Here is a 21,438-nt window from a genome sequence, read left to right as displayed (position 1 = left end):
CCTCTTTGGCTAATTGTACACCTCAACAAACTTAAGTTCTTCAGTTTCAGGATTCCACAGCGTCAGGTCAGGTAATCCAGACCTTAATGGTACTGTTGACGTATCTTAGTAACAGTTGTTGTTTTTTCCAATTTAAAAAGATAACTCTCTGTCAATTTTCTTCCTTGCCTCTGCTGCATAAATCAGCAAGTCACTTTTAAAAAGAACCCGCAATTGAAAATTGTCGATTTTCATACATATATCAGACTAATAACTCCTTAAATCGTAGCCACTAGTAACAATGTGGACACTTGACAATCCCGTTCAGTTCAAAATAAATTGAAAAATTTAAATATTTGAAATCTTAAATATCAAAATATTGTAATATTAACCTGTATGTTCTATGATCTTTAATCAATCTCTCCAGTATTAATGAAAGCTGAAGAGGAGGAATACACTTGATTAAACCTAAAAAAATTGTTTAATCAATCAAATTAGTTTAATCAATCTCTCCAGTTTACACTTGATTAAACCTATAAAATGATATGCTCTGAACGTCTAAACTCTAACTATAATAAACAAATATAAACCTGCGAGATGCTCTGAACCTCTAAACCTATCCCAGGATACTATACTGCTAACATTAAAGTTTGTTGTGTAGGAATCTACCAGCATCCTGCAGACCTCATCACCGCTACACTCTGAATATGTAAGGTTTTATAATTACTTGGAATTACAGTGATACTAAAAAACCTAGGAATGTCATCATTGCCCTTTCTTCTGTCTATATATAACTTGGACTTGTCTGCCTTTGTTTGTAACTGATCAACGTCAAAACGGTTGAACCGATCGAACTCAAACTTTGTGACGCACCTCACTATGGATGGATGCTCAGAATTGAAAAAAGATTGTATTCAATTTTTTTGTTGGATTTTCGTAAAATTTTTAAAAATCCACGAAAAAAAATTATAAATCCGCAATATTTTCGAATTCAAAGATTGAGAAACAATTAAAAGTTAAAATGTAGATTTAATTAGCCTATATAGTTTATTTAGAAACGCTGCTAAGGATTTGTAACTTAATCTTTAATATCTAGTCTCTGAGAATGTTAAAGACATATTTTCAGAATTTCTCATTGTAAGAAAGAACATGGGCGACATTCAATTATTAATACTGTAATAAAGAAATTAAGGGTAAATAGTAAAAAAAAAATAAAACCCAAATCTAAAAAGCAAAAATAATATGCCAGTAAGAAATGATTTCAACTTGGGGTAAATTTGACTAAAATCAATTTTCGGACAGTAAAAACATTAAAACTCCGGATTTTCTTAATCTTATAATTACCACTTACCAGCAATCTGTTTAAGTCTGGCGTCTATTACATCTTTTCTGTTTGGATAAAAGTCGTCTGTATCCCAATCTGGAATAATAGTTTAATTAATGGATAGATAACTTGTTTTGCTTTGATAATATTAATCAAAAGGAAAAAATAAGTCATGGTAAACAATATTTGCGGAAAATATGAATGTTTGTAAGTTTCCACACTTCTGTGCGTCATCAATCGTGCTTTATCATTGGTGCGTGCTTATAAGTGCTTCATGATTGGCGCGTCCGCACAGCTGCATCCTCTTGTGTAACTGATAACTTTGATAATGTTGTTAAATGTCTACTGAAGAATGTAGTTTCATGGATGTTGACAGAAGACCTAAGTTTTAGAAAGAAGCCATGTAAGTCCAATTCTCAATACTGTACAGGGTGTCCCAGAAAAAACTGTGCAGTATTAACTGAGGAAACAATTTTCGTTTAATTTTTACGATCAAGGTTTCAGTTATTTCATGATTTCTCTTTCTATTCCTCACACTGTTTTGTTCCAACCAATTATTTGAGCCTAAGTCGAAAATAGATTTCCCGGATTTTTCAATTTTTAGATTTTTCACGTCTCATTTTAATTCGTTCAAAAAGTATGGATTTTTTATAAGCTGTTAGTCTTAGGTTTCATTTTTCACTAAAATTTCGGATCAGCAATTATTACTTTTGAAGGTAGAGCAATCTAAAAAAAAAGATAAAAAAAAACGAAAAGAGGGCTACGGGTACCTCCGTACGAACCTTGCCCCGACTACAAAAATATTCTTTTTCAAAATTTTCTTTTTGAAATCAGTTGGTACAATCCACAGCTCGTTATTTCAATCAAATTTTTTATCTAACCCACCAGGGTACAAAAATAAAACATTTTTTGTGAATTTGAAATTTAAAAAAAACTTCATAAAAATCATCATTTTAGGTTCACGCTTTCATTTATTATTAGTCCATTTTTATGATAGGTTCAAGGTATTAGGTAGTTAAAGGCCAAAAATGACCACTTGAAGGTAAAAAAATGTCAATAGTACCGTCGACAGAAATGTTAATGACATAAAAATATTAAGAATGGATGATTCACCATTGGCGGATAATGACCTCGGAGGTAAATTTTTTCAAAAACCAATATCATTCTTGAAACATGCATATGCTTTTACCTATAAAACGATAACTTGGACGGCTTGTGCTCTCTAAGACATAAGTTTACATTTGAGAATGTGTTCTTTTTATGCGTGAACAGTCCCTTAGAAGGCCCCAAAAAGAAACTTACATTTTTGGCCTATTTTGTAACAGTGAGAACATATTTTTGCACACTGAAAATCTGAAAAAGAAAGCATAATTGTGCAATGTGCAATTGTGCATACCTCTTTGGCTAATTGTAAAAAGTAAGTAGTGGAAGCACAACAATGTGATATACTTACAAAAATTGTATCTTTATATGAACCACTAGACAGTGGACTCGACTATTTAAGTGTCTCAAATATATTTGGAATATTTGTCAACATTTCTGCGTTGTATAAGAGGAGCCACTCATGCGAAATCAGTAATGAGGATAATTAGGACGCAGGGTAAGACCACAAATTGAGAACACATAAAAAAAAACAGATTTTGAGGACAAAAATTACTAATTCACTGTTAAGGACTCAAAAAGTGTGACATGAAGTATAAGATCGATAACTCACTATTAAGGACACACTAAAGTTTAACATGAAAATTGATAACTCTCTAATGAGGACGCACAAAAGTGTGACATGAAGATTGATAACTCTCTAATGAGGACGCACAAAAGTGTGACATGAAGATTGATAATTTACTATTAAGGATGCAAAAAGTGTGACATACATACAGATTTAAATATAAAACTTAAAAAGACTAATACTAAAAGTATAAAGTAATTAGGACTAACTTTACCTAGCGGAATGGTCTGGGTTGGATCACGGAAAGCATCAGGTACCTAAAGTACGTATTATGATCAAATTTATTTCATCAAAAAAATCCTTTGTCCTATCGATAAGGGGCGAGGGGGGGGGGGGGGTCAATTCTTCCAATATCTTGACTGCATACCTAATTTGTGTTATAATTTCTAAGAATAATATAAAATTGGACCTCTAATGACCTCTAATGACCTCAACAAATTGAAAATGATTTAACTATGGCTTTATGCATATCAAACGAAAGCTAGGAACCAAGGCAATACAGTAGCAGCAACGAATCTAGTGTTTGACCTTTTAATGACCTTTCATGACCTCTAACGACCTCTAATGATATCTAAATTGAAAATGTTTAGAAGTGATTAGTGTCCAATTTTATTTTATTTTATTCTATTCCAACACAACTTAGGCAGCAGCCAACAATATATATATATATATATAGCAGCCAACAAATGGGAAGATTTTAACAAAACATAAAGGTATGTAATCTGCAGTATTCACATCGTACTTCTATTTGTTTACAACAGTGTCAATTTCTGCCACGCTCATCAATCAATAAAACTTTGGGATCGTATTGGATGGAATTATGTGGACCCCTGTTTAGAATTAGCTTGTTCTTGTTTACCTTCTCTAGGTAGATTTCGTCCCAGAATAGTAAACCAAGGATTGAGTTTAGAACTGCACCCTCAGCATGCGATCCTTCATACAATCCTTGATCCTGATCAAACATTGTCTTTAATCCTTGGTGAATCCCTTCTTATAATCCTTGATCCTAATCTATCTTTGTTTTTAATCCTTTTTAAAATTCTTGATATGATCCTTTCTATAATCCTTGCTATAATCCGTAATGCTATAATAATCCTTGATATAATCCTTGCTATAATCCTTAATACTACTGTAATCCTTGCTATAATCCATAATACTATTATAATCTATGCTTTAAATCCTAAATGCTATTTTAATCCTTGATATAATCCTTGCTATAATTACTTGATATAATCCTTGATGTGATCCTTGCTAAAATCCTTGCTATAATCCTTAATAATATTATAATCCATGCTTTAATCCTTTATGCTATCATAATCCTTGCTATAATCCTTAATGCTATTATAATCCTTGATATAATCCTTGCTATAATTCTTAATGCTATCATAATCCTTGCTTTAATTTCTTGATATAATCCTTAATATGATCCTTGCAATAATCCTTACTATAATCCTTGATGCTATTGTAATCCTTGATATAATGCTTGCTATATTTTTTTTGATATAATCCTTGATATGATCCTTGACATAATCCTTGATATGATCCTAGCTATAACCCTTACTATAATCCTTGATGCTTTAATAATCCTTGATATAATGCTTGCTTTAAAACAAACTTTGATTTTAAAAAACATTGTTCCTTGTAGTGTTCCCTCACAAGTTCCTCGACATTACAGTAAGTAGTTCCGCCATCCGGGGTAGTCAGCATAAATATAGATTTTGTTCCGGATACACCATCTTTGGATACCATTTTCCCGGATATAACAACTACAGGTAGGTCCTAGGAAATAAATATACATAAAGAACCGGATGCACCAACCCCCCTCCACACCAAACACCCCTTTGTACCTGTGAGCTTGGATCTTGCCAGTCTTCTCTCCCTTGGTATTCTTCTAGTTTAGTTTCTAAGTTGGCATTCTTCTTTGATCTACAGATCTTTAATATTCTCTGAGATAAGGATAGTCGTCTTCCACCCCTAACCATCTTATCCTAGAGTAGGATTAATTAGGTTGATCTACAGACAGATCTTTAATATTCTCTGGGATAAGGATAGTCGTCTTCCACTCCTAACCATCTTATCCTAGAGTAGGATTAATTAGGTTGATCTACAGATCTTTAATATTCTCTGGGATAAGGAAAGTCGTCTTCTACCCCTAACCATCTTATCCTAGAGAAGGATTAATTAGATTGATCTACAGACAGATCTTTAATATTCTCTGAGAAACTTTCTTTGAGTTTAATATGTTAGAGGGAAAATTACTAACATACATAGAATAAAGCAAAATGCGCAATTAAAGATTGACATCAGAATTAAATCTATGTTTCCTTGAAAAAAATATACCTGTAAAGCCAATTCAATCTTGCCAAGGGCATCCATTGGTCTCTTCAAATGTGTTTCAAGATCCAAGCATAAGCGTTCATACCAAACTCCCCTTAATAGAATATGAGTTCATATACACTTTACGCTGATACAGTGAGAACCAGAAAACTATGGAATATAAGGGCGACTTTTAAACCAAAGGTATGAGAAAACTTCAAAATCTAAATGAACAATGAACATGAGACACAGCAAGTGTTAAGTAGTAGTAGTATACACAAGAAACATTTTACTTCAAAGGTTAAGCTCAGGATACTTGCAAAACTATTTGCTTTATACCAACAATTTACAGACTTAAAGATTGCTTAATTTCAGCATTCTATTTTATCGTTTTCTCTTGGAAGTGGAAATATGGGAAGAAATATTCAGAAAATCCGCAAAACTCGGTAATTCTCGTGTCTAAACAAGATATGGTCCTTACCTAAGCAAACACTAACCTGTCCCAAGTTAATTGAGAGGATAGCGTAAAAAAAAGGTGATTTTTTTTAGTTTTAAATGTAAACTGCTTCTCTCTCTTCTTTATTATTCAATTTTTAGATTACCTATATCTATAGAGGAAATCAGTTAGATTTTTTAATTACCTATATCTATAGAGGAAATCAGTTAGATTTTTTAACTACCTATATCTATAGAGGAAATCAGATTACCTATATCTATAGAGGAAATCAGTTAGATTTTTTAATTACCTATATCTATAGAGGAAATCAGTTAACAAAAGTTTCTCGAGTAAAATTACTGCTTCAGAATAATTCTTCATTTTCTCCAATAACTCAACACACCTTAGCAAAAAGAGCACTTTTTAGCTTTGAATACAAAAAATATGAAAAATGTAAAATTGTAAATATGAGATCTTTGTTGATCTTAAAAGGACAGCAGATGGAATTTCAAGTGAACTTTCATTTAGAGAGTGGTACGTCCGATGCACAAGGACACCCAACAAACAAACAAACAAACAAGCGGTCAACCATCATTCTGTAGAAGTCAGGACTGAGACTTAGTCAAAAAAAGCCATAATGGCTTTTATTGTACCAATTGATTACGACACTTGTCTAGTGTGGCCAACTGTCTCAGTACAGACCAATGACGTACGCCACCGCAAAACTGCACACTAACAGCCACCTCTTACAGTGACTTGGGAATTAATGCTGAACACGTTTTAAAACAGAAAAATTAAGATATCTTTCTCATTGTTACTAAAAATAAAGGTTTAAAATATACCATTGGGAATAGGACATACTACTCTACAAATTGAGGGTCATTTGAAATTACGTGTACAGATTTGTATGTTCTAAGCTGATGAGAACAAATTTTTTCTTAATTTTGTTTTTAAAAAGTATCGCAGTTATAATACAGTAATCCTCAAGGTATCGGTTTAAGTTGTTGTTTGAACCCTCTATATCATTTAATTAACCGTTGACAGTCCCATACAACTAAAACTTTTTTTTTGGCTATTTTACTATATTACATTATACGAGGATGAGATTAGAGATCTGCAAAAAAAACCAGACCGCCATGTATCCGACCCGTGCCAATAAGATTATGAAAACCAGACCTGCTAAGCCCGTATGCTAGAACTGCTGGAGCAGTTAGTTTCCTCAGGAAGATTGGTAGATCTTCTACTGTTCTCATTAGCTCAGAATCCAGTTGCAACCTCTCATACTCCGCCTGTAAAATATTATTATCATTAACGGGCAACCAGCTGATCAATGAAGTGGGGATCGGCGCTCCTCATCTGATAGCAACATGCCCAAGGAAAATGTCCCCTTTATCCTGTAAGAAGAGTTTGATCCGCCCGGAACATAGCTACTTCTGGATCTCTTCAGGTGCTTATAAATTGGTTTAATCTTTTCTACAGTTTAATATTCAAAATATTAAAGAAGTTAATTAACACGAAATAAATTACCTCACCTCCCATTCCTTCACCTACCAATATATCCATGTAGGCTGTATACCCGGCCTCCCAGTCCTTGTTGTTGAGGGCAGCCTTCAACCCCCCCTCCCCTCCCCTCACCTACCAATATATCCTTGTATGCTGTATACCCGGCCTCCCAGTCCTTGTTGTTGAGGGCGGTCTCCACCTTGTCCTCTAGCCTCACAGCAGCCTCGAACCTCACTAGATCCTCCCTATCTCGGAAAACTCGCCGTTCTCTGAAAAAAATGGCTAATTAAAGGAACTAAGACGTAATATTTTGGGGTGACCCTTTAAATTAACGAGTAGCATGTCCGATTAACAACGGATTCTGAATTAAATGAATTTGAGCCACGTCTCAAATCCGACCAAAACAGGCTTAGATTGAGCGCCGGCTTAAATCTTGAAATATTGAAAACCATTTTAAGTGAAAACAACCATATTTGAGCCGCGTCTTAATTTTAAGCCGCGGCTCAAATTCTTCAAATTCGGCCTCGGAACTCTTTTATTCTTAATCTAGGCAACAAATGATCTAAGCAACAAATAATCTAAGCAACAAATGATCTAAGCAACAAATGATCTATGCAACAAATGATCTAAGCAACAAATGATCTAAGCAACAAATGATCTAGGCAACAAATGATCTAAGCAACAAATGATCTAAGCAACAAATGATCTAGGCAACAAATGATCTAGGCAACAAATGATCTATGCAACAAACTGTCTATGCAACAAATGATCTATGCAACAAATAATCTAAGCAACAAATAATCTAAGCAACAAATGATCTAAGCAACAAATTGATCTATGCAACAAATGATCTAGGGAACAAATGATCTAGGCAACAAGTAATCGAAGCAACAAATGATCTAAGCAACAAATAATGTAAAACCTATAACTAAAGCCCTATTTAGGAAATAACGAGGAGTGACGAACCTAGTGCTCACACAAACCTTGAACTACAACAGGAGCTGGATCCACATCTAATCATCAATCCTTATCTTCAAGCTGCAGAAGTTATAAAGTACTTTCTATTTAACTCTATATTTAGCCATGTTTAACGAATATTTTACCTTGTTGATTGAAAGCATATTTAGCCTAATTTTATTATATAACTGAAAGTTTTATCTAAAAAATTAAAGAAAACAGATTTTAAATTTATATATATGAAAGGAAGCACGTGCAATACCATCAATCTTAAAATGTAACAATGTATGTGTGTATTGTGTAAACATATTTACTCAAAAACATTCATTAAAAAATATTTAACTAGAGGCCTTTTTCAGACCAAACAATATGGTCATGTTTGAATGCAAATCCGAATAAGTTCTCTACGATATAAACAAAAGGTTTGAGAAATATTATAATACTGTACACTCCTTAACGTACTGTATTACTTGTACATGGGAACAGTGTACACGTTGTTGTACCCTGATCTCATCCCTCCCCGGTGCATCGACAATATATACCCCTGTTCAGGAGCTGAGGACAATATCGTTGTATCCTGACCCCAGCTGACTGGTGTAAGAGAAGGAAGACAGGTGTTGTTCTGACACTTGTACAAGAAAGCTATACTATAAACAGTAGTTCTGGAGCTACTGCTGTACCTGTACCTCGACGGAAGAAGATTGTGCTTGTACTATATAATCCCGGTTTGACCTGGATAAGAAGGAGACGCTGTACTCTCTGGACCTGTAAACATGAAGCTGTCCTGTTATTGCAGCCATGAGTTATTTACAGGTGTGTTATATCTCACGTACTGCTGTACCGTTGCTGTACATAGTACTCGCAAGCTTGACCATTATCTACTCTAACGTGTTCAGGACTTGAAGGAGAGTGTTGATAGTGAGTTGGAGCTGAAGAGGAGTATGCTGAACCTGGGGTGAGAGCCAGATATTCTCAAACCAGGAAACAGATACCCTCCTGGTCTAGTGAGCTCTGACCAGAACGATAACAGGTGTGTTAAACAATGATTTAAAGTGAATTTAAATCTAATACAAATTGTTTAAGGAGTAAACCTTTGGAGATAAGGGGATCTGATTAAATAAACAGTCTCGTCAAGAAAGATACCTTCGTGGACGGTGCTCCACGCACTCAGTCGATGCACCAAATGTAAGCACTCTTTTTAACATATTCATGTGATTGATTGATTGTAAAATAATGATTAGTTGATGGTATTGCTTTAAAATTGTTAAATTATATGGAGCTGATTAATATTGTGATTTATTTTTTCAGTTTCCACCACAAGACGTGCTTCCCTCGTTCCTGGAGTATAAATGAACTGTGGATATTTACAGAAACAAGCGCGTGAGAAATGGGTATGATGACTGAGCCTGCATCCGGCATTTGGCGTGAAGACCTAATTGAAAATTAGGTGAGAAATGCACAAATAATCTAAGCAACAAATAATCTATGCAATAATGATCTAAGCAACAAATTGATCTAAGCAACAAATGATCTAAGAACAAATGATCTAGGCAACAAATGAGCTAAGCAACAAATGATCTAAGCAAAAAATTGATCTATGCAACAAATGATCTAGGCAACAAATGATCTAAGCAACAAGTAATCGAAGCAACAAATGATCTAAGCAACAAATGATCTATGCAACAAATGATCTAGGCAACTAATGATCTAAGCAACAAATGATCTAAGCAACAAATGATCTAAGAACAAATGATCTAAGTAACAAATGATCTAAGCAACAAATGATCTAAGCAACAAATTGATCTAAGCAACAAATGATCTAAGCAACAAATGATCTAAGCAACAAATGATCTAAGCAACAAATGATCTAAGCAACAAATGATCTAAGCAACAAATGATCTAAGCAACAAATGATCTAAGCAACAAATGATCTAAGCAACAAATGATCTAAGCAACAAATGATCTAAGCAACAAATGATCTAAGCAACAAATTGATCTATGCAACAAATGATCTATGCAACAAATGATCTAAGCAACATATGATCGAAGCAACAAATGATCTAAGCAACAAATGATCTATGCAACAAATGATCTAGGCAACAAATGATCTAATCAACAAATGATATAAGCAACAAATGATCTAAGAACAAATGATCTAAGCAACAAATGATCTAAGCAACAAATGATCTAAGCAACAAATGATCTAAGCAACAAATTGATCTATGCAACAAATGATCTTTGCAACAAATGATCTAAGCAACAAATGATCTAAGCAACAAATGATATACAACAAATAATCTAAGCAACAAATGATCTAAGCAACATATAAGGAAGTATCGTCGGTTTTCTTCCTTAATAAGTGTTGAACTCTGAAACTTTGATAAATAAATATCCATAAATCCCAAATAAAAATTATTTTTCTAATTTTTTAAAAATACATCTACAATTGAGCAGGACAAAGCTTTAACAGGCTGTCGCTGTAATTTTGAAGTGAACTTCCATTCCTTTATAAAATGTTGCTTTTTTGGTATGCAATAATTTTCATTTAATCCCACCCCTTTAAAAAAAATAATAATAAATAATAAAAATAATTTGTTACTTTTTACAAAGGAATGTTATTTACTCTCAGCCAAATTAGAATCAATGGAAAGGAATTGAGTTTTTGCAACAAACTAACATTTTCTATTCCCTATATCTTTGCAACCTTATAGTGTAAACCTTTGATATTTCAAACTTAGACTATTTGATCTACCAGAATTAACAGTTTGAAATATCAAAGGTCTAGGAAAACGGGTTGCTAAGTTACAGGAATTAGAAAATCTGAGTTTGTGGCAAAAACTCAATTCCTTTGTCTGAGAGTAAATGATACATTTAAAAAGGAGCTCTCCCCCATTCACAACTGTACATTTTAAACCATTATCTGATCATTAATGCGGCGGATATCGTCGTTTTTCTTGCTTGAAAATTGTTGAATTCTGACAATTTCCCCCTAAATTGTTGTTGCAAAGCAGAAATGCGCAAGTAAATTTCAAAGAGAAACTGCACAATTGAACGCAATAAAGTTTCGTTGAGAAGATGATCTCTGTCTCATTATTTCTAAAAAAGTACCATTGTAAATCGAACATTCGCCTCTACAATCCGTCACTTGAAATTACGTGTTAAGTTGGTTTATGTGCAGGGTAAACAACATAAGGATAAAATAAAGTAATAAAATGAATCTCATATATATATATATGTAATTTGAAACTTTATACAATCACACATTAAATAAAGACCGCAAAAAATGAGGCGGACAGTGTATTATCAGTGTACTAGAGAACACAAGTATCAGTGTACTAGAGAACACAAGTATCAGTGTACTAGAGAACACAAGTATCAGAGAGAACACAAGTATCAGTGTACTAGAGAACACAAGTATCAGTGTTCTAGAGAACACAATTATCAGTGTTCTAGAGAACACAATTATCAGTGTACTAGAGAACACAAGTATCAGTGTACTAGAGAACACAAGTGTAAGAATGAAACTAAAATGAAAATAAAAAAGAAAGCTTTAACAATAAATCACACCAAAAGGATTGCATTCATGGTTTCCAGTAAAAAAAATCTTTTTAACAACTATCATAATATGAAATTTTTACTTCTTACGAGTTCTTTTTAAGTATTGAATTTGTCAGATTTTTCATAATTGTGCAAAAATTTAAAAAAATGAAAAACACAATTATTATTATTATTATTATTCAAGCCGATTCCTTTAAAGATTCCTTGATTTTATATGCAGAGGTGTACTCTTTCAAAGAGGACATAATCAAAAACAATCATTGTTGTCAAACATTATTTTATGGATATTAGCACAGGCAAATATTTTAAAGAATTAACGATTATTCAAGCTTTAAAAGCAGTGCTTAGGATCCATTCAATTTTGATGCGGATCCGGATCCAGGTCATTTCTTTAAGAGTTACTGATTTTTTTTAACAAAAAATAATTTTCAAATTTTTTGTTTTATTTTTTTCGATTATTTTTATCCTAAAACTTGATGATCCATTCAGAAATGAGAAAAATTTTATAATCTCTCTTTTTTCAGAAGTTCAGATTTGGTTTTAGGAGTAAAAAAGATTTTTTTTGCAGTTTTTGGTTGATATTTTACCCCCTTGGATCCGGATCCGTGGATCCGCATATTTTTGCGGATCCGGATCCAGGAAGCCAAATCTTGCGGAATTAACGGATCCGGATCCTAAGCACTGTTTAAAAGAAGTGTTAAAGGGACTGTGGACCTTTACAAAGGTACCCTTGAAACCTGATTAGAAATGTATAAAATATCGTCGTTTTTCTGACTCAACAAGTGTTTAATTCTGATAATTTCTCCATTGCTTAACTTATAAGCAAGAAATGCACAAGTTGTAAATCGGGCATTGACATCTTTGCATGTTGAATGTTGAATGTTGAATGTTGATATCACGCTTAAAGTTCTTTTGAATGTAAAACTTATAGAAATTGAAGTTTTAATTATCCAAATAAAATTGTATGGCAAAAAAAAACAATAACCTGATAATATTGTAAAGAGGGAAGGTAGCTCTACCCTGATTACTGAACAGGAACAGTGATGTTAAAGAGTTAGGAGGCCGGTCATCTTCTCTCTCATTCCACCATTGGGATACTCCCCACAAACACAGGATCCTACACACAACATAATAGAGTTGGGGGGGTTATTACTCCCTCTCATTCCACAGTTGGGATACTCCCAAAAACACAGGATCCTATACATATTATATTAGAGTTTGGGGGTTATACCCCTCTCATTCCACCATTGGGATACTCCCCACAAACACAGGATCCTACACATTATATTTAAGTTGTGGGGTTATACTCTATCATTCCACAATTGAGATACTACCCACAAGCACAGGATCCTATACACATTATCTTAGAGTTGGGGGTTATTACCCCTCTTATACCACCATTGGGATACTCCCCACGAACACAGGATCCTACACACAATATAATAGAGTTTGGGGGTTTATACCCCTCTCATTCCACCATTGAGATATTAGTATCTAGAGTTGGGGGGTTATTACTCCCTCTCATTCCACAATTGAGATACTAGTAACTAGAATTGGGGGGGTAGTTCTCCCTCTCATTCCACTATTGAGATACTAGAATATCTAGAGTTGGGGGGTTATCATTCTCTCTCATTTCACAATTGGGATACTAGTATCTATAGTTGGGGGGGTTATCATTCCCTCTCATTTCACAATTGGGATACTAGTATCTATAGTTGGGGGGTTATTACTCCCTCCCATTCCACCATTGAGATACTAGAATATCTAGAGTTGGGGGGTTATCATTCTCTCTCATTTCACAATTGGGATACTAGTATCTAGAGTTGGGGGGTTATCATTCCCTCTCATTCCACAATTGGGATACTCCCAAAAACACAGGATCCTATAAACTTTATAATAAAGTTAGGGGGCTGGTCAATTCCGTTTTTCATCTTCTTTACCCATACATTCATTTACATTCTCCCTAAACATCATCGATTTACCCCCAATCATACCTAACTTGGGGGGGGGGGGGGGGGTTGATTTTTATAGAAAATATAAACCCGGCCCTGTATTACCTGTTAAGGACAGATCTGGGATGGGTTTGAAGCTTGTAACAATTTCCACCAAGTGATTTAGCTCTTCTTAATACCTAGGAGTAATAAATCAAATAAAATCAGAGTTTTAGGTTGATCCTACTAGTTATTAAAGAGAAGCTAGTGTGCAGAAAAATATAATTTTCAATCATCTATACTCAAGTAGCAATCTCTATTTGTTTGTATGTCTGGATCATAACTCATGAACCCCTTGACTGATATGCATTTCATTGTTGAACTCGTTAGAAACACGGGATATTCATTTTCATTGTTGAACTCGTTAGAAACACGGGATATTCATTTTGATTGTAGAACTCGTTAAAAACGCGGGAAATGCATTTTGATTGTTGAACTCGTTAAAAACGCGGGATATGCATTTTGATTGTTGAACTCATTAGAAACACGGGATATGCATTTTGATTGTTGAACTCGTCAGAAACACGGGATATGCAGTTTGATTGTTGAACTCGTTAGAAACAGGGGATATGCATTTTGATTGTTGAACTCATTAGAAACACGGGATATGCATTTTGATTGTTGAACTCCTTAGAAACATGGGATATGCATTTTCATTGTTGAACTCGTTAGAAACACGGGATATGCATTTTGATTGTAGAACTCGTTAAAAACACGGGANGGGGGGTGAAGTAAAAAAAAATATACATCACTGCTAAAAGTAAAATTTACCTTATTCAACAGTGAGCTAGAAGTCTGGAACATTGTTTTCTTGGAGCACATTTTCTTTAGTTCATCAATTATTTCATGCTTGTTAGATATTTTGGGGGATACATTAAACTCCTTCATCAACAGAATAATTTAACTAAATAACAAATCAATACTGCCGACATTTTATTTATAAAAAGCAACTTATTTTTCACCTTTCCTACGAGAACAAAATATTAATTACAAACTTTGCAATTATATGACTGTGCGGGAAAGTTGATTTTGGGCAAAGTTTCGGAATAATTATCTCCGGAATAAGAATAATTTCCGGAAGGAAAACTTCCGGAATAAGAATAATTACCGGAAGGGACACTTCCGGAAAGTATGATATTCTGTCCAGCTTCCTTCATATGGCTTCTCATAAGAATTGAAAACTAGCTGAAGTGCCCTGTGTTGCACGTTAAATTAAACAAAATTGAGAATTTTGAAGAAAAAAAAATTATTAAAAAGATCATTTTTGAAAAAAATGCGATTTCTTCCTCATTGTTAGTTTATAGCAAGGATGTAATGCAAGGAAAGTTAATTGTTAAATGTATACTCTGCGTACATATTGAAACCAGTTCTCTTCGGGCGGAATTTGTAAACAAGAATAGATGCATCAGTGTTCGTTTAGTATCCCAGGAGGTTAAAAGCATTAAATTTTGATAATTTTGATAATTCACATAATAGTTTCCTATGACCAGAATACTTCATTGATTTTTTATGTGAACGATGGATCCTATTTGAGGCTGTAACATCCGTCTTGTGTTACATCACCGCCCAGTGACAGTACACTGCAGCACAAAAGATGCGTACACTTCTGAAATACCTTTCCTTGGATTACATCCTTGGTTTAAAGAGGTTTAAATAAAACCATTGTACTCTAAAAATCCCTTTAATTGATAATTATTCTGTTCCTTGGCTATTGTTTTAATTTCGGGCGTGTGCAGAATATTCAAACTGTCAGATAGGTCATCAAGCTGCATCTATATAAACAAATCCCAATGAAGTCATCTACTTATAAAAACACTATTTTTACTTGAAACACGTGATTTATGTGAAAAATGAAATAAAAACTATTTTTATTACTTTGAGAGACAGTTTCTACGATGTCTACCCTCAAAGACATCTTTGGGTGGTAAAATTGGCTCAAAATTAGAAAAATGCGTGTTTATGAATACCCCCTTGTAATCCCTTGCAATCTCTTGTAATCCCTTGTAATCCCTTGTAATCCCTTGTAATCTCTTGTAATCCCTTGTAATCCCTTGTAATCCCTTGTAATCCCTTGCAATCTCTTGTAATCCCATGTAATCCCTTGCAATCCCTTGTAATCCATTGTAATCTCTTGTAATCCCTTGTAATCCCTTGCAATCCCATGTAATCCCATGTAATCCCTTGTAATCCCTTGCAATCTCTTGTAATCCCATGTAATCCCTTGCAATCCCTTGTAATCCATTGTAATCCCTTGCAATCTCTTGTTATCCCTTGTAATCCCTTGCAATCTCTTGTAATCCCATGTAATCCCTTGCAATCCATTGTAATCCCTTGCAATTCTGTCAAAGCTGTACTACTAGTGTAACACGACACTAGAATTTGTCTGTTTAAGTGGATTGAATAATAATTTAAATCTAAATAATTACATGGTTAATTTTCTGATAGAAAAGTGAAAAAAAAACAATTTTGTTTTCCATCCTTTTTGATAATTTTTGGAAAAAAAATCATTTATTTTCCCAAACTGTTTTTCACTCTCCCAAGTTCAGCGTAAAAAATCCCCCAAAAATATATTTCCACTCTGCGCACAAAAACCAAACATCTGAAGACAAACTGGTTTTTTTTTTACAAAAATAAACAGTATACAGTATACAGTATACAGTACACAGTACACAGTACACAGTACACAGTATACAGTATACAGTATACAGTATACAGTATACAGTATACAGTATACAGTATACAGTATACAGTATACAGTATACAGTATACAGTATACACCCCTGAATAATTATCAAACAAACCTTGTCCAACAGCAGGCCTGCAGACACTAATATACACGCACTCTGAACAAAACTTTATAAATAAAACTAATAAAAAATAAAAACAATTTATATTTTATTATTTAAGCTCAAGCCTCGCTAATAGGAAAATGTGTTAGCAATATGATATCAAATAACATATCAACGTTTTTCTAAGGGACGTACATTTCAAAGTGACCGTCCATTTAAGAGGTACATGACCTTTAAAAGGTGCTCTTTAAACCTTAATCTCCAGATAAGAAGAAAACATATCGACATTTTCCATTCTTAAAGGGACTATACCTAATTTAAAAAGTTAAATGCCATATTTACAACAGTACTCTTTTAACCTATATTTAATTAGAAGTAGGTTTGTTTTTATCATAGTAGAAAAACAGTATCAGAAGATTATTACTTTTGATCATGAAAACTGCAGTGCTTAGGATCCATTTAAATTTGATGCGGATCCGGATCCGGCCTGGAAAAAATGGATCCGGATTCAGGTCATATCATTAAGATTTACTGAACTTTTTTGACAAATAATAATTTTCAAATTTTTTGTTTTATTTTTTTCGCTTATTTTTATCCTAAAACTTGATTGAACCATTCAGAAATGAGGATATTTTCATAATCTCTCTTTTTTTCAGAAGTTCAGATTTGGTTTTAGGAGTAAAAAAGTTTTTTTTTGCAGTTTTTGGTTAATATTTTACCCCTTGGATCCGGATCCGTGCATCCGCATATTTTTGCGGATCCGGATCCAGGAAGCCAAAATCAAAAAAAAAAATTTTTGTTCAGGGTACCGTTGTGATCGGGCATGTGACTGTTTAGAAAAAAGTTTACTTGTAATTACATCTATACTCTTCAGTCCTTTCTAATTCATAAGAAGGTTAACAATAATGAACGAACTAAATTGAACTGAAACATGAAAAACACACAAGATTTTTAATGAACAGGTTTTTGTCCAAAAATAATATGATTTTCTATTTAAATCGACTAAGGCTCGGTGATTATCAAACAACATGTAAAAATAATATAATTTCTCAAGATTTTGTTTTTTTCAAGTTACCTTTTCTATTTCCGGACATTCGTCATATTTAATATTTGTTTCCGAAATCCAAGCATGCTTACGGTTAAACAACCTTCGGGAATCAATTGTTTCAAGGTAAATTTAAGAAAGAACTACAGGGTTTGCATTTAAAATAATTATTTTGAAGATTGGAGACTGTAAATGATTGGGAAGTTTCCCCCTTTATTATCATACTTTTCCCCCATTTTCCCCGGCTAACCATTTTCGAAAGTGTGAATACCTCAGTTCCTCCTGGTTAAAGAGTTCCCTGTCATCTGTGCAGTCCAGGACACACGCCAGAATATATTCAAAGTTTGTCACGTAGTACGGCGTGTAGTCAGGGTCCCTTCTTTTGGTCGGGGTGAACGGATCATGTTGGGGGATTTCAGGCCGACCACCGAACAGGTTCTTTCGCGCATTTTGAGGACTTGAGTTGGAGGATTTTTTGGGCGAGTATTTGTCTCCAGCACTTTTAGAACCAGACCTGAATAACCTTTGAATAGCTTTCGTTGTGTAGGTGTAGGGGAGGGTGGAGGTGGGTAAATGTAGATTAAAGATTATAATGTGCAAAGTTAGAACTTTTGTTTTGTGAATCTCCGGATCAAACATAGATCTCCATTTAATGCAAACCTACGCGACGGATTAATTTAATTCTTTTCCACTATCTAAAATTGCGGTATCAAATGTAAAATTGTCCATATTAAATATCGGGATCAAACGCATGTTATTTCCACGAGGACCGGGTGGGAAGTAATTAATTAACTGATGTTATTATAAAATTATTAAATCTATTATAAGTTGACCCACCTGACTAGCTGGGATCTGTCCGGACTGATATTATCGATACCTCCGTACCGTGCAGGATTGTAGGATATACTAGGGGAAAGGGTAATAGTCTCCTGAAATCAAAATTGAATTTTTAAATGTCAGATGTTAAAAATTCGAGAAAAAAAATTTTGTTTTTAGAAAAATAAACACTAACTAAAATATCAAAATAAAACATTGTGCACTATTTCTTGCCTGAGAAAAAGTCATAGAGGATTGTGATGATTGTGTAGATTGGAAAGTTTGTGAAGAATGTGAAGGAGATTGTGAAGATCGTTTGGTGCTTGATTGTTCAATATTTAACCTATATCACAGAAATTATTTTTCAATATAAAAAGATTTTCATTTTATCGTGAGCGAAATAATGAAAAATTCAACCATCGGAGTATATTTGATGGATTATTGTATTGTGTAATGTGTAACATAAAATGTACTCAAATATGTTTTTCAAATTGAGCATGTTTGGTTTTAAAAATACGCAATCAGTATGTTTGAAATGCGCGAAATGTCATAAAAGTCGACCAACTGAACTTAGAATCTCAAAATCAAGCTAAGAACATTTCGGTGGGACTACCGAGTTCCCCATCAAAATTTGAGGCAAACCGGTCCAGGGGTTCCTGAGCTATGATCGGACAAACAAAAAAACAAAAAGTCAGACAACTTTATATTTATATAGATACACATAGCACATGTGCATATTTTATAATTCGGGTTTTATTTTTATTTTTATTTAAAGATTTTAAAATTACTACAAAGGCAAAATCAAAACAATTTTTTAAATGCTGCGGTTAGAAANAACGTAACAGGGAAAATAAAATATTCATGCGGGGGAGCTCCAATAAAACGTAACAGGGAAAATAAAATATTCATGCGGGGGAGCTCCAATAAAACGTTACAGGGAAAATAAAATATTCATGCGGGGGAGCTCCAATAAAACGTAACAAGGAAAATAAACTGGGACAACATGTTGCTTTCTGCATCTATATTCTGCGTCTATATTCTGCATCTATATTCTATATCAATAAAATAGTCTGTCTATTTGGAAATCTGATCATTACTCACGAACCCCTGGACCGATTTGCCTCAAATTTTGATTGACTAAGCAGACCTAAACTAAGACGGGAATGTTCTAACCTTGCTTTAAATATTCTAAATTGAATGGGTTAACTTATATAGAAAAAAAATTTCCAGGTAAAGCTTGGTTACCAAGCTAGTGCACTATAAAGCTTGGTTACCAAGCTAGTGCACTATAAAACTTGGTTACCAAGCTAGTGCACTATAAAACTTCTCCCCAAAAGTTGAAATTCAACAATAAACCCATAATTTCGATAACTTATATGGAGAAGAAAAGATACAAACCTTCTTGAACTACATCTTTGGCATTGTCTACAGCACTAATAAATGCATCATCATCACTGCACAGAATTTAACTAATGATACGCAAATTAATAGTTTTAAAAAAAAACGCATTTTCTAAAATTATCAAATACAAAAAGGCAAATTAAATTTTCAATCATTGTTAAAACCTAAATTCTTCGCTATCTTGTCTGGGTCGTTTAATTTGCTGTGCTTGCGATACTGCTTTTCGCTTTTTATTCTTTCCGATAATTTTTTTATTCTTCTCGTCCATATTTTTATTCTTCTCGTCCATATTTTTATTCTTTTCATCCATATTTTTATTCTTTTCATACATAATGTTTTCTCTGTCCTTTCCGGCATTATTTTCTAATATATCAGGAGACAGTTTGATTTCTTGAATAATCTTGACATCGTCTGTACTAATCTCGGTAGTACACTCCGTGTCCAAATGTTTGTTTATGTTTGTGTACGGAACCTGAGTACTGCAAACAGGACAAGCAACTTTCTAAAAGAAAGTAAATTGTACATAGGAATTAATTAATTTAATAATGACGATTTCGATTTATCAATTGCTAATCCACGGCAATTAAGGTGATTTAGGATAAGAGCCCCCCCCCCCCCATTCCCGGGATTGTCAAAAAAGGTTAACCTAAGCCCCATGGAAAAATTCCTGAATACGCCCCTTGAACACATAAGCATTAGCTGCTTTGAATTAAACTATTTCACAAGAATAGGTCTTCTTTACACTCTCATGTTTATTAGGACACCCTGTTTGCATTTTAACCAATTATATTGAATTCCTTCTTTATAACTTCAAATGTTCTTTATATTTTACAAATACCAGTTAAACACGTACTAGAAAATATCCAAAAATTAAAAATTATTGTCAACAAAAAGTGTGGGTCCAGGATTTAAGCGAGGGGGGGGGGGGCAAGATTTTTTAGGAACAAAAAAATTCATAATTAGGAACAAAAAATCGAGACAGGCGAAATTTTTTTTTTTGATTTTAAAACTCAAAAAGAGTCAAAATTAATGACTAAAGACTGAAAAACTAGATCTTTAACTTTTCACACATTACATTTTATTAACAGAGATATTTTTCCTGTTTTGCACTAGGGTTTCTTTCCCATAAACACGCTATTGAGAAGCTATTCTGAAAATAGGAACAAAAAATTCCAAATTCAGAAGGGGGCTACGCCCCTCCCTGAATCTGTCAGGGGGGAGCGAATGTCCCCCGCCCCCCCCCCTGTTTCCGCCCCTGTGTGGGTCTGTCCAACAAAACGAAGTTTAAACATGGGTCTCATATATGTAAGACATGGATATAATTTTAAGTTATTATGTATTATTTAAGGGTAAGGTAAAGTTTTAACAATTTCTGGGCCGAGCGGCGCAGCCATGACCAAATATATCAATGTGTTACATATGGAAAATATGAGATCCGGTAATTTCCTAGTATACTATTTTTGGACCCCCCTCTCCTATCAATTTTGTACATGGGTGTGACAGAAAGTTTCTTAACTTAACCTAACCCGTGGCCGCAGCGCTCGGCCCCCTAGCCCATCCTAGCCGCAGCGCTCGGCCCAGAAAGTATCTTAAC

At 33.9% G+C, this 21,438-nt stretch overlaps 2 protein-coding genes and 1 long non-coding RNA gene across 3 annotated transcripts in view; 1 reads left to right on the top strand and 2 right to left on the bottom strand.

The window, feature by feature from the left end:
* LOC111714446 (fanconi-associated nuclease 1-like) overlaps window positions 1–18,804 on the bottom strand; it is a 19,467-nt gene extending 663 nt beyond the window's left edge. Inside the window, exons 1-22 of the mRNA XM_023489549.1 lie at window positions 18,678–18,804; window positions 18,465–18,556; window positions 17,899–18,141; window positions 17,658–17,730; window positions 16,595–16,636; window positions 15,497–15,565; window positions 14,565–14,675; window positions 13,860–13,933; window positions 12,788–12,919; window positions 7,424–7,556; window positions 6,961–7,073; window positions 6,095–6,187; window positions 5,373–5,463; window positions 4,880–5,020; window positions 4,671–4,811; window positions 3,892–3,984; window positions 3,247–3,289; window positions 2,606–2,656; window positions 1,331–1,399; window positions 570–680; window positions 372–447; window positions 20–82 (exon numbers count right to left, since the gene is read on the bottom strand). Coding sequence (XP_023345317.1) covers window positions 20–82; window positions 372–447; window positions 570–680; window positions 1,331–1,399; window positions 2,606–2,656; window positions 3,247–3,289; window positions 3,892–3,984; window positions 4,671–4,811; window positions 4,880–5,020; window positions 5,373–5,463; window positions 6,095–6,187; window positions 6,961–7,073; window positions 7,424–7,556; window positions 12,788–12,919; window positions 13,860–13,933; window positions 14,565–14,675; window positions 15,497–15,565; window positions 16,595–16,636; window positions 17,658–17,730; window positions 17,899–18,141; window positions 18,465–18,556; window positions 18,678–18,692 — 2,069 coding nt within the window. The 5' untranslated portion in view covers window positions 18,693–18,804. The remainder of the gene's footprint in view (window positions 1–19; window positions 83–371; window positions 448–569; window positions 681–1,330; window positions 1,400–2,605; window positions 2,657–3,246; window positions 3,290–3,891; window positions 3,985–4,670; window positions 4,812–4,879; window positions 5,021–5,372; window positions 5,464–6,094; window positions 6,188–6,960; window positions 7,074–7,423; window positions 7,557–12,787; window positions 12,920–13,859; window positions 13,934–14,564; window positions 14,676–15,496; window positions 15,566–16,594; window positions 16,637–17,657; window positions 17,731–17,898; window positions 18,142–18,464; window positions 18,557–18,677) is intronic.
* On the top strand, window positions 8,352–9,418 carry LOC111714443 (uncharacterized). The gene is made up of 3 exons (XR_002767979.1): window positions 8,352–9,057; window positions 9,141–9,274; window positions 9,328–9,418. It is a non-coding gene; the product is annotated as an uncharacterized LOC111714443 (long non-coding RNA).
* The window catches only part of LOC111714442 (uncharacterized), a 2,924-nt gene continuing 267 nt past the window's right edge, over window positions 18,782–21,438 (bottom strand). The window contains exons 2-4 of the mRNA XM_023489547.1: window positions 20,009–20,346; window positions 19,842–19,897; window positions 18,782–18,786 (exon numbers count right to left, since the gene is read on the bottom strand). Of these exons, the coding sequence (XP_023345315.1) occupies window positions 18,782–18,786; window positions 19,842–19,897; window positions 20,009–20,346 (399 nt within the window). The remainder of the gene's footprint in view (window positions 18,787–19,841; window positions 19,898–20,008; window positions 20,347–21,438) is intronic.

The sequence above is a fragment of the Eurytemora carolleeae genome, unplaced genomic scaffold, assembly GCF_000591075.1.
Source record: "Eurytemora carolleeae unplaced genomic scaffold, Eaff_2.0 scaffold1571, whole genome shotgun sequence".
Taxonomy (NCBI): Eukaryota; Metazoa; Arthropoda; class Copepoda; order Calanoida; family Temoridae; genus Eurytemora; species Eurytemora carolleeae.
The sequence above is the reverse complement of the archived record's forward strand: the minus strand, read 5'-3'. Positions and strand labels throughout refer to the sequence as shown.